The sequence below is a fragment of the Ambystoma mexicanum genome, chromosome 1q (assembly GCF_040938575.1).
Source record: "Ambystoma mexicanum isolate Mex_15411 chromosome 1q, UKY_AmexF1_1, whole genome shotgun sequence".
NCBI classification, from domain to species: domain Eukaryota; kingdom Metazoa; phylum Chordata; class Amphibia; order Caudata; family Ambystomatidae; genus Ambystoma; species Ambystoma mexicanum.
The window spans coordinates 1216485333-1216499502 of NC_090922.1; the positions used below are offsets into that span (position 1 = coordinate 1216485333).

The following is a 14170-nucleotide window of genomic DNA, read 5'->3' on the forward strand; positions in this document are numbered from 1 at the left end:
GTATTTTGGCGGTAAGAAAATACCGCAAAGCCCCAAATATCCACAAAATACCCAACAGTACCTTTAAATCAATACGTTGGCATACCGAAGATCAATGTAGATATCTCTGGAAGGAGCAAATAGCTAACATGTTGGGTACATTATAAAGTAATTTCACTGTTTAATTCTGGATCTTCTGCTGGAGATTCAACAGAGTCTCTGGACAACCGGCATATAGACAATTAGCACAGTCAAGCTTCGAGTTAATCAAACTTCTCACAATCACTGCATGTTTATAATTAGTGAGAACAGAGAGGAGACAATGGTGTAAATGTATGTGAAGACCAGAGCACTAGAAAACTGCCTTACTTCAGTGTTCATCATCAAATCAGATTGCCATGAGAAGTCTGTGTTCTTAGTGTTTTCTACGTACGAGTGAGGGAGACCAAACAGAATGGGAACAGGGGGAAGGTTTTTCGGATCTTTAAGAAGGCAGGGTAAACAGGAGAGTTTCATATGAGTTTTAGAGCGCATCAATGTAAGGCTGCTGGCCAGCATTCATCCCTCTACAGCTTTCGTTCAGGAACTATGCTCTGATAAGACATCTTGAGAATCAGACATGTCTAGGGACACCTGTGTATCATTGGCCTAAGAGTAGTACAGCAGGACGAAGCAGACCAGAAGGGAGGACAGAGGCTGAAAACATATGTTAAACCAACAGGGAGAAGGGGGAGACTATTGCAGCAAACCACAGCTCACAGGAATAGCAGTAAAGATGCATGGCTCCTATTTCACGGAATATGATCGTAAAAAAAGAAGCAAAACCACTGAAGGGTAGCATTAGCCATAGCAGTCAGATTGTGCAGTCAGGAGGGCAAACTATTATGATCAACCCTATTGAAGACTGATGAAAGAACAACTTCACCAAAAAGGAAAGATTGCCCTCACCTTCCATCCATGTATGTCATCCCAGACGTATACCATGCAGCCCCATAATTCGTTTGAAAGACAGACTGAAACATGTTTAGTATTTTTGAGTGTTCTAGAGAAGCCTGCAATTGAGAGGTACATTTCTTTCCAGAACCTTAACCATCCATGAAGCCCAGCAATTGGGCTGCAAGATAGTGTGGGACAAGACCTAAGACATATTTAAATTAAGAGCAAAGGATTTGGATTTGTGAACTCTCGTGCTTGGTGAATGTGTGTAGAGGTGGTGGAGGATTTAGGTTGACAACTATTGAGGGGAGCAAAGGCATGAAGAGGAAGGCCACCAATTAGCCTTGCACAGTAATTCAGTTGGCGCACCAATAGAGTAGAATTCAGGGTTTTAGTTGAGTGGTGGCTGTGGTGTGACTGGATTTGTCTCATGCTTAGGAGTTTGAGTCTCTGGAAGTGGTGACAGCGGCTGTGATAATGTGGTAGAATTGTAGGCTGCTTTTAAAGAGCACTGCAAAGTTATGAGTCATGGTTGCGTGGGAGGATGTCAGGTAGAGGAAGATGGGAAAGGTGAGGGTGGAAAGTTTGGTTAGAATTGGAGGCAACAGAAAGATGACATCTGAGAGAGAATGAGGAAGTGTGGAGCCATCTAGGAGTAAATGGTGGTAAGGCAATACGATGTGTCATCAGACAAAACATGGATGAAAGAGGGCAATGACATGAAGATCTGGGGAACATCAATGTAAATGTCATAGCTAAACAAAAATGAGGACATTGGTTTGATGAGGAAGGATGTGTGAAGCATAAGGGGGAGTCGGACTAGTACACATTCTTGGGGACTGATCACAGATAATTAGTTTGTAATGCAGTGGTTGAAAAGTGGGCTAACTCAGTGTGAGTAGTCTGAAGGGAGTTTCTGGACATTATTCCATATTGGAAGGATTCACTGAGTGAGTGTGCCTCGAGATATTTGACCATGTCTTTGGCGTTAAATTCCTTCAGGATTTCGGACAGGTGGGGAAGGAGAGAGAGACATTTCGGTACAATGAGGGTTTGTTGGTGGTCAGCACTACTTGTATTAGAACAGGCATGCCTATGGCTGTTGTGTAGTACACCAGGATAGTGGATTTTGAGAAGTCATTGCCCAAGCCAGACTTGTTTGTTTGTTTGTTTATTTATTTGTATTGCGCGCCAGACCCAAAGGTAACCGGGCGCAGTGAAAAGAATATACGAGGCTTACAATGTTACATAGAATTACAATGTTACAACGAATTACAATGTTACATAAGATTGCAATGTTACAGTATATAGAGATTTAGTCGCGCGTCTGAAGGACGGTTGAGGAAATGCTAAGGAGTGAGTCGGTCGGTTATATGCAAGAATATACAGTAGTGATATATCTTTGATGTTACACATATACATTCATATAAATAACATAACACAAATTAAATGTCTTTCAATACTTTACAAGTTGTTGTCAATGAGGTGTTTGATAAGATTTGTTCTAAAGTATGGGAAAGGTAGGTCTGATCTCAAGTTATGTGGCAGGGCATTCCACCATTTAGTGGCTAGCACAGGAAAGCTTGTGCCACCAATTTGAGCAAGTTTAAATCTTGGAATTACCAAACAGTTGGAATTGGGAGTTCTTGTGGGCCAGCTAGAGATTTTCTTTTTATTTTGTTCATCAGATAACTGGATGATGTTCTCAACCACTGACAGTGGCTATGCGCTTGTGTTCATAATGCATTTCAATAGTATAGAATGTGCGGTAAACAGGAATTTAGCAGTACGTATCCTTACTTATGGTGAACCAGAATGTTCCATGTGGCCAGATGGTAGATTGACATGTGATGTTTTGGGCACAGGGGAAGAAAATACTAAATAACATGGATTGTCATCTGTCTTCCAGTGCAGTGATTATACAATAACAAACATTGAACTAAGAGAGACAGGGGACGAGAATACAACATCACACATTGAAACTTGGTTCTGTTGGGGCACAGATGAGGAGAACGTGCACGCATTGAGTGATGATGTGTGGTATACGATAGAAGTAAACAACATTTCACACATTGCCAGGTTATTTGTTTTGGTAAAGTAGAGGAGAATACCAATAATGCATGGTGACCGATGACTTGGTTTTTGGACAGATGTACAGAATACGAATTCAATCAAACACACGGAAAGGTGATTTCTTTGCAAATGCGAATTCTTTAGGTCCAGGTGCAGAAAATATGAAATCACACACAATGAAACGTGATTGCGACGGCTTAGGAGAGGATAATACAACATTGCACCTATTGGCCTCTGGATTGCAGTGCAGTAAAGATCAATACCTAATTTCCTACATTGATCTGTGATTTTGCAAAGAAGAGGAGAATTTAAAATCACACATATATATGTATTGATGGTGTTTTAGACACATTAATATTTGGGTGCAGGAGAGGAAGAAAGCACACAAAACAGATGATTTTGTTCAGTACAAAAGAGGAGACTGCACTCTTCTACACATTGACATTGGTATGTGGGCACAGAAGAATACATACACCTGTGATTTAATCGTATCCAGTGATATTGGTCGCCGTGAAAAATCCAGCTAAAAGAAAATAGAATGTTTTAATGTATTTTTTGCCCATTTCACACATATTTATTCGGGGGCTGGGTTAGAGTAATTATTTATTGTATGGGGAATATGGGCTGGCTACGGGGTGTCGCCCTGGCATATAAAGTGCAAAAATCGAACCAAATTTATTTTGGTGCAGAAGAGGAGTATACAGAATCACACACACAGTTTTGTTTGATGGAGGAGGATAACATTCAAAATCTACAAATGATTGGTGATGATTTCAAGAACTAGACCATTCTAAATCATAAACATTGATTTGTGGGTTTTATGTTTTCAGGAGAGGAGAATACCAAATCACACCCATATAATTGTTATTTTTTTAAAAGATTTCGTTCCTTAGATATGTTATGAAAGACAGAAAATAAATTATATTTGATTGGTAAATTCCTGATTTGTTTTGTGTTTTGCTATTTTCTCTGTGTTATTTTTGTTGGACACGTTTGCATACAGAGAATCATTTGAGTTTTAATTACCCTAGATCCAGAACCTTTTGGATAAAAAGCTTTTGTGCAGATAATCGAACGAATTTGGTCAACAGCACTAAACGGGACTACAATATTTAAACAGAAAACATATTTTTTTCTGGATCTGTAAGCATACAGTTCCCACTAAGACATGGGAAATATCAATTTGAAAAGAATAAGGTAGTAGGAGACAACAGAGGGGCAGACAGAGCACAGTGTGGCTGCGAGGCCCAATGACTTGGCAAAGGATTCAAGAGCCTTTCAGGACTAGGGCAGCATTGCACGAGTAATTATTAAGTGTCTATTATGCCAAACCTAGTGCACTGCCCTGATGCTAAAGTAGCTAGATAATCATTGGTATATATAACACTCTAAATAAATATTTGATAGCCTGCCAAAGGACAATTGTCCACACATAAAACTGTATCTCATTTGCTTCAAAAGTTATGCTCATTGACAACCAACTGAAGTGGAAAAGAAAAATCGGTGCAAAGTCTGAACCCCCGGCATATACATTTTAGCTGGCCTGGAGTCTCATTACAGAAGCTTTGCACCAATTAAAACGTAATTACCAATGGCATTAACCCTGTCAATATTTCCGTTTGTACAAAAACATTGCAATGATTGCCCTAATGCGAACAGTGAACAGCAGTAGCACTAGGGTAAGCACTGCCCTCTTTGTCAAACCGCATTAAAATAATCAGATTTCGATTAGTGCAAGTGTTGCTGTAGGTCCAATGCAAAATTGCATTTTCAGCAGTGCAAAGTTTCCGTAATGAGGCAACAGGTGTACAGAGACAGACAGATTATATTGTTTTAATGGCAGTGGATTGATGGCTTACTATTCTTAACCTGCATTTTTTAGTAAGGACAAACATGAAGTGCCTAAACTCACAATTAATTGCACACTGTTTTCTATGCAATGAAAACCTCTCTCACATGATACAGGATTATAACACATTAGCTAAACTGGCAATAGATGAGGTTAACAGGATAACTACATAAGATGATTTAAGGATAGTGTGGCCTAACTGACTAGAATGTACTGTACTAAAGATAGTACAGCAGAGTACAGTGCAACGTGTGCACTTATTGTCCTTATCCCTTGGTTAGGTTTCAGTACATTCCAATACATGAATAAGTGTCATCCATCTGGCTTTCATGCAGACATCTCAGGAGCATCTGACATTACCATTGATGGTCATTGACCAGCACCTGTTAGTCTGTGAATGGAGAGCAGATTCTTTATGTTATCAGTCATTCTTGGAAGCAGTCCACCATGGACTCGTGTTACCAGTCATTGTTCTTTCCCCAAAATAGGTAAATACTGCTAATCAAATAAAAGAGGGATTGAAACTAGTCCCATCAAAAAGTAGGAAACGGCAGAAAAATAGAAGCCTGCCTCCTGCCTTCACCCACATAGCTGAATGGATATGTTTGGATCAGTGGTACCATCAGGTCAGTGCCACGGCAAGGATCTGGAAGAGTTTTAAGGCTACATCTGAAGAGGATCTTTAAGGTAGAAATTCATCCTTTCATCAACATGACTCACAGGGCCTGATTTACAAAGCATTATTCAAAAGAAGTTTCCCATTGAAAAACGCTTTAGTAAGAATGCAACCTTTCATTTTAATTCTTGCAGGCTGCAAGAGGAAATGTTAGAAAAAGCTCACCACATCCGTTTGAGTGCGTTCTGAGCGAGGTGTTGTGATGGAAGGTATTGCATATGCAGTATTCCTGAAGTAGGTGCCAGTTCCTACAGAGGTTTTGGGCACATGAGATGGAGTGCTAAAGCTATGCGCGGGTACTCATACAGAGAAATAGGTAGCTGCCAGCTAATATCACTCCCGAATAGTGTAGCCTCAGCTCGGCCCATGCTACCATAAAGAAGTGAAGGAGGTAGGCGGACCGGGCGCTGCCCATTTCACCTTTATGATTGGGATCACTGCTGGTTTAGTTATAGTGTGGGGATGAGTAGCAGTTTTGTTCATTGCTAGGGCCCGCTTGAGCACCTATCAAGTCCATCACGCAAACACACACCACTGTCAACTTGTACCAGAAATCACCTGGTCTAGTTTTTGCCATCACAATAAAGTCCTTGCTTTAAAATGAGCTGCACATTCTGGACATTCTCTCACGATTATCAAGAAATAATCTCATTTAAAGCATGCCTCCACACTACCACAACCATATCACCTCTTCCCCTCATGCCACAGGTGTTTTGTGTTGCTGCATGTGGTTTGTCTACCAGTACATCCGCTCTTACCACCACAATCATCCTTTTTTAATGTTTTTTTTTTGTATTTGTATATAACCAAAACACGGCTTTTGCAAAATATCACATCATCATTAATATTAGTTACACATTCATTCACAAACTTTTAAAATGTATTACAATTATAATAAAATAGAAAAAAGAAAGAATACGAAAAAGTAAAAGAAGAAAAAAAGAAAAGAGAAAGAAAAAAGAAAAATAAATAAGCAAATTACATTTTCCCATTGTGGAAAGCACATTTCGTTGGGTTTTCAACTTTGAAACCTTCTTCTTCACTATCCAAACTAAGGACGTGCAACACCGGGTCGGGGTCCCCATAGGCGGATCCTTGGACAAGGTTCCGGCACCGTAAAACCACTATGGTGGTGATAGGTGCAGTATAAATATTGGATAAAATAATATAACTCATCCTGTACTCCTGCAGAGCAGTAGCCCTTTTGTCACAGGCACAGTGAGGCATGCACAGCCTTGTGATCATTCTCCTAGAACAGCAGAAATGTCATCACAGCCTGTGGATCTTAGAGAATTTGGACATGGTGGACCAGAGAGGTCTAGAAGACATGTCTAAGGATGACAGTAAAAATGCTTTGTGCTGTAATGGAGGTGCCGTGGAATGATAAGGGAAATCTCCTGAAAGAGACGAGATTATGACAAGGGCTGCCACGGAAGCAGCTGTGATCCACTGGTGGCGCCCAGTCTAATGACTTATCGTAGAGTGATCTAATTCACTGTGAAAGTGTTGTGCAGCTCAAACACAAGGGGTAGGTGTTTATACGGTCGGTAGGTTATTAAATAGTGAACATACATCTGAAATCAAAGATAAGAAGAGATAACCTTGAGGAAGAATAACCTTGTGTTGTCAGAAAGGAAGGGAAAGGGATGTCTCTCTGAATAGCAACTAAGATGAGTAAAGAGTCTGTAGCTATTGTAGACTATTCATTTGATAAAGTCACACATTCAAGGTCTTGCAAAAAATAGATTTGATGTTTTCTAGGTACCGATTTTGTGCTGCATACATCTTCCATAACATAATTATTTTATTTTTTTATATTATTGGTCACTTGTTTGGTGCCTATACAATTAGCAAAACTGTTTCAAAGCGCCCAGGATCAAACAGGGTTGGGACAGGGGAAGGTAGTCAATGAATTACAGCAAGGATAAATGATTAAGTTAATAGTGCAAACAATAATGAGAATAAAGGGAAGGGGAGACAAACCTACTACGCCTTGTGAATTTTCAGTACATGCAAGTTATATATATATAATCAAAGTAATACCTAAAAGGAATGTAATGTAACATAATTGGGTCCTGAATAGTAGACATTCTGTCATTTGGCGACTCTCCCCGCTTCCTAAAGTAATAAACATGACTAGAGTTTAAAATGCGATAATCAGTTAACCAGGCTTGTTCCTCGCATTGCTTTGATCACTAATAAAATGAACACAGCAAACAGTTCACAGTGGGCGAGGGCATAAAACGCTGCAGCATGTGTGCGAGGAATGTCAGGAAAGCTCGGGAAACCGCTGAGGAAACAAGAGAGTGTGATGTTGCAACCATCGCATTTTCTTTTGCTCAAGGGAAGAGTAACAGAGTTAAATCATTCTGATTAGGAACCTGGCAGAGCCTCTCTCTGAAGGGCATTGAGAGTTTTGCTCGTTAGTTACAGAGCCCAATTGTGAAAGCCATGCAGGAGCCTGGGGCAGCACGTCTTGCACGAGAAAGGCAGCATTCCATGAATGTGGGCGACTGTGGGCCGGCCAATTCTAGCTGCGGCTCAGCAAAGCGTATTCTGCATTGTGTTGGTTTTAAAAGCATGCAGTCTGAGAGCGTGGGTCTCTAGTCTCACCCGGATACGTCACATTTCTTCCAAGTGTCATTTCACGAAATTCATTTAATTTGCCTAGCGAATACATGCGTTTGACAAAGATGCAGGGCATGTAAAGACTTACTATCACCATTGCATTTGCTCACAAGCTTTGGGAATTTCATATGAAGCATGACTGCAATACACACTGTGCATCTCCATCCATCAAATCTAAGAGCTCTGTGGTGCTGTGTACACTGTGGGGATGCTTGGTAAATGTACGCATTGTAGAGAATCTGGGGCACACTTAATTAATGTGGTACTTACAGCACGTAGAGGAGGGTCATTCCATAGTCGGTACTTATAGGCGATGGTTCCTCAGAGGATCTGAGATTGCAGACAAGCGAGGTCATGTTGCCTGTCATCCAGCAGACCACTCGCCAGTGAAGGTCTGAAACAGAGGTAGATCAACACAAATCAGTGTAAGGCACAAGTCACTGAGGGCTTCGCTATGCAGTGTTCGGTATGGAACATAGACACTTTGAAGTAATGGCGGTGACACAGGTAAGGGGGTAAAGCAACAAGCTTTATTCAAGCTGTGAACCCTGCGCGGTCGCACCTCCACCAAGCCCCACCAACTGACAACAGAAGCTGGAACCCTGGCCACAGAACACAGGGCAGAGTTCCATTACAACACCTCTTCCTCCCCTCCCCCCTCCAATTATCAACAAAATGGGAAGGAAGGAAGGAAGGAAGGAAGGAAGGAAGGAAGGAAGGAAGGAAGGAAGGAAGGAAGGAAGGAAGGAAGGAAGGAAGGAAGGAAGGAAGGAAGGAAGGAAGGAAGGAAGGAAGGAAGGAAGGAAGGAAGGAAGGAAGGAAGGAAGGAAGGAAGGAAGGAAGGAAGGAAGGAAGGAAGGAAGGAAGGAAGGAAGGAAGGAAGGAAGGAAGGAAGGAAGGAAGGAAGGAAGGAAGGAAGGAAGGAAGGAAGGAAGGAAGGAAGGAAGGAAGGAAGGGCTAAATAACACAAACCCAAACAATTTGGAACACTGATGAACAGCTAAAAAGATATGATAATGAACAAAACCCCCAAACTTTAACCAATGTCTTAACCACTCCCACTCTCCAGATATATGGCCTCATTATAAGTTTTCCGGTCCGGTAACTATGGTACTGTTAAGCTTGCTGGTACTGTAGATACCGGACCGGCAAACTACGAGGTGTGCCCGCGGGTGCCTGTCAGCCCGGCAGGTCCGACCTGCCGTGCGGAACGACACCCGCGAGCAGACCTACCCGGCCGTGCCGGCCCCTATGGGGCTCAGATGGGAATTTGGAGTGACAAAAACTTCCACCCAGCAATGGGCAATTACCGGGTCTGGCGGGGCAGGAATGCCCCAGTAATTGGCCATTGCCGGATGCTGGTAAAAAAAACACTTGGTTATTACCAGCACGGCTACCGCCATAGTCGTATTGTGGCCCATAGTCTCTCATTCTAACCGGAGATACCCGAATCCTCAACAGGGGACCCCCATCACAACTGTCAGGTCCCAACACCCTGCCACACTCTTCCTCATTCAGATCCTGGACCTCACTACTCCTCCAATCTGACACCATCCACACCGCCACCAGGGTTAGGAAAGATTTCATTTTGTGTGCAATTTTCCCTCCAGTTGTACACCCCCAAACTTGTTGCTGCTGTTTAGACACCATAGACCGACTTTTCCAGAGAAGCACAGCCTTCAGCTGCACTCCTCTGGGCTTTCGCTCACTTTTTATGGGGAAACTGACATGCCCTTAAGACAGTCAGTACTGGGAGACGTTGTTTCCCTTAGTCCTTTTCCAATGTTGAAACTTTTGTGCAACATGTTACAAGTACACAATGTACCTTACAGTACAGTGTACTTGGGTCTCATAGTCTATTACAATGACCCTAGATACTCTAGTTGGACTTTTTTGGAGATGTGTAGATGTGTCATGGACAGGGCTGGTGGCAGCTTATCTTTTCATGTGATTGTAGCTCTTTCTTGCCATTTTAACCGTGTTGACCGTGTTTGGCACGAATAGGTGGCCTGGCTCCAAAATGGCCATGCCACGAGGTTCTTTATCCTGTCCTTTGGCCATCTTGCCCCTTTGCCTTCCCCAGGTCGAGCCGACCTGGGTCAGTCCTTATTTGGACATGCAGTTTCCCGCAAAACGCCAAGCTTTCAGGGGCTTCTGCATGCCTTGTGTGTGTGCCTCCAGACTGTGGGGTGCGGTGTCTGTCTCCAATACACATCCTGGGTGCCAGAGAGTCTGGAGTGCCATGAATGACTGGGACCACCATGGTCCGTGATTGGTCCACGTATGGAGTGTGTGTTTGTGAGCAGATCTCCCATTGGGTCCTCTTTGTTTTGGCACAAAGGGACCTTTGGATAAGATCCAAGTATCCTGAAACTAAGAAGCCGAGTCGAGGAACCGCTGGTGAACCGCTGGAAGGTTTGGCACTCTGAGCCCGCTGTCGTCCCATGGGACCTCTCTGCCTCTGGATTTCCTAGAAGGTCTCCGAAGACGCTTCGACCCATTAGAATAGTGGGACCAACTATTCTCGGCACCTTCAACAAACCCTGCAAGTAAGCCTTCTCGGAAGCGTCCCTGGGCCAACCAGTGGGCTGCCCAGCTTATGTAGGACCTTTGCTCTGTCTCTGCCGTCGTTTCAAGAAGGCCCTCAAAACTTGGTATACTGCGAGCCCTGTGTCCAAGGCACCCTCACACCATACACTTGGCATTCCGAGGTCTGAAGTGAGACAAGTGCGCCAGGACCGGAGCGTAAACGGTTACCGTGTTGCCCTGCTGCGGCAACGACCTTTGCAGTGTGTTACATTTGTGACCCTCTTGCCCTGGAGAAATCGTCACTGTCCCGTTGGGAATCCTCACTGTATCTTTGGAAATGAAAGCTGCAGAGCCGTCATATTGCTGCAGTAGAACCCGCAACCGAAGTGGACTCGACTGGCGAAGTTTGGTGTGGAGTGTGCCTGGGGCCGGTGAGTAACCCTAACCTTAACCAGTGGCCCCTAGTGCCTCCATCCATTATTATGCACAAGTGGCCTTTGGGGGTCCCTCTCTTTTCCACTGCTAGTGCGGACTAGCGATTCCATCCCGCTCTCTGGAACTGCCTCTGCCTTCAAGTGGAGGTCCTCCCTGAATAGTGGGAACTTATTCTTCATCGCCTCATCCACCTTCCCAAGCTGCTAGAGTCCCCTGAAGAGACCCTGTTTTGCCCATTGGAACAACCGCGTGTGCCTGCACTACATGTACTATTGAGCATAAGGCTCCTCTCTTCTGAGGGCTTGGACTGCCTCTTAGTTAGGTATGTTGTCGATGTCGAAGGGGCCTAAAGACTATGTGCACTGCCTGTTATCTCCCCATCTAAGTTGTGGACATATTTCGTGCAGTTAACCCTTTGGACCCCAATGGTCTTGATATTGTATTGATTGTGTTGTGTTGGTTTACTTAGTATTGCTGTGAATCTATTTCTATGGTCTGAGTTACAAAGGCCTTGTAATAAATGTGTTTATATTTTTGATATAACACCTGTCTGGGAGTAATTTGTAAATGTCCTTGCTCTGTGTGCTCATTGAGGTCTTTCAGTCACCCTCACCCTCCTGAGACTTAGTCTTGACCGTCTGCCATAGCTACCTTGATTGGTCTGGCTTGTCCAGAGATTACCCTGTTGCAAGAAACTAGGCTGGCCTTCTGAACATCTGCCCACCAAGTCAGAGTTCAGAAATCTGTTTTAACAACCAGAACTCAGTACCGGTCCCTCACTGCACCCATCCTCAAGTCTACCTACAGAGGTGCCCACGAGAAACCCTCCAAAATGAGGTTCCAAAGAAGTATCACGCCCAACCAAAGGCGCCACGGTTGTACCACTTAACACACCAACCCTTTTCTTACTCCACCTCATTCCATCGTCCAAAACCACATAACCTGCCCCCACCCATACCACCATACGGGGTGACATGAACGTACTCTTGCCCTTCGCCACAAACCTGGGGTTCTTCACACACACCTGATCCCTAACCTTGACATCCATGGGCTTCCTATCTCCCTGTTGTCTCCCTGTTGTGCTGTCATCCATTCCTGGGAGGCACATACCATTTCCATTACCTCTGACATGTTTACTTCAGTGAGCCTCCCCTCCAAGGGCAGCCGTTTTCAACTTCAACCCTGATTTATTTCCCCTCATGAGCTCAAATAGGGATCTACCAGGAAAGTCTGACGGCATCTGTCTATACGTCATTAACACCTTCAAGACTACCACTTGCCAGCACAAACCATTGGCGACAGCCAATTGAATGGCCCCTTCACAAAACCATTCACACTTTCAACCAAACCGTTCCCAAATGGGTTATACAGAGCTGTCCTATGATGCCTAATACCATTACAACTCAAAAACCCCTGCATGTGATGCGACACAAACTGCTAACCATTGTCGGTAACACCTTTTTAAGAAACTCAATCACTTTTTTCCATCGTCAGAGTCTCAAAGCAGTGGCTTCCACCCACCGTGATGTTTAGTCCACCAATACCACCACAAAACTCAAACCACCTTTGAGACCCTGCATGGGATGCATGATGTACAACGCCACCTTTGACCACACCTCATTTGGAACATCAACTGGGTAGATGGGCTGCGGGCGCACAGCTCTACTTTTATCACTCATGGCACAAGCCGCACTCTCCTTTACAACAATCTCCTCCTCATCGTCCATCCCTGGCCACCAATACGACTCATGCAACCTCCTCTTAGTCAGGGATATGCCCAGATGCCCCTTGTGTGCCAACTCGACAAGCCTTGCTCTCCAACTGATGGGAGACACCGGTCTATCACCTCTCGTGACACCCCACAGACCTTCCGCCAGTTCACATAAAACCTGCATGTATGGTCTCCCTTCTTCCCTGGCATTCACTGTCTTCCAGTCACTGTGTAAACCGTCCTTAATCTTTAGCTAATTTCCTTTCCCACTCATTTCTGTCAATGGCAGGAAGCACACAAGCAACCTGGGTGCCACCACCGCACTCCCCTTGATCCTCCGGCACCACCACAGGCAATCAGAACAAACAATCTGCCAGCACATTCCTGACGCCTGGAATGTACTCTGTAATGGTTTTATAACACGGCACACTCCAGTCAGTGACTTCTTCCACTGACAATGAATGTGGCGCACAATAAAAATGTTTTTTATCTTGAATCAATTTTGGGTTCTTTCTTTGAGAAGGCTCCAACCCGTCTCACACCCACCTTAACAAACACCTCATGTCGCAATGCACTATAAACCAGGCCGGTGTGTAACAATGATATTTATTAATTTTAGGATTCAATGAAAAATCAAGCAAATCAAACAATTTGGGAAGCAGCCACCACGGTGTGGCAGTACAAATGCAAAAATCCCACAATACAGTTAATTGAAACTCCTAACAGATACACAGAAACCTTTAATAGCAAAACAGGAGAGAAAGCGTTTTTAAGATCAACAGATGGCATTCAAATTCAGCACTCCCCCTGCAACACTCACCCCCACACTTCTGCTAACTGAATTCTTTTAGGATGGAAAGCAGCAAGGAGTCAGAATGAAGAGGGAAAAATCAGATTTAAAATTCAGCCCACCACTCCAAGATGGGAGGCCAGAAACGAAAATGAAAACCTAATTTATGAGCAAAATGGCATAATCAGATTTTACTTATTGCTTGCACATCAGTTTACAATTGCGGTGGGATAGCTAGGACAGAAATGTGTGTGGCTGCACTTAAGAGATAAGGAAGCTTGCAGACTACTGAGCAGGGCACCAAAGCAACGTGAACATAGATAAGAAAATCGATTTGGAGAAAAAGACAGAAATGCAAAAGAAAACACCTGTGGCAGAATGGCAATTTGTTTTCTACACGGAACTTGTGATGACAGCATCCACGGAAAGGGCTTGGCTGTCAAACTCGAAAATCAGTTTTAGGATAAGAAACAAAGGCACATTACAGATAGGATCCTGATGGAAAGAGATTACTCTTAATGGGATTACTGTTTGGGTTTTTCTATGGGACAAATACAAATCGGA

The 14170-nt window shown here is 43.6% G+C and overlaps 1 protein-coding gene across 1 annotated transcript in view; it reads right to left on the minus strand.

Annotated features, from left to right (window-relative positions):
* Positions 1–14170, minus strand: part of LEPR (leptin receptor) — a 1083230-nt gene that overhangs the window by 840507 nt on the left and 228553 nt on the right. The window contains exon 5 of the mRNA XM_069641975.1: positions 8412–8535. Coding sequence (XP_069498076.1) covers positions 8412–8535 — 124 coding nt within the window. The remainder of the gene's footprint in view (positions 1–8411; positions 8536–14170) is intronic.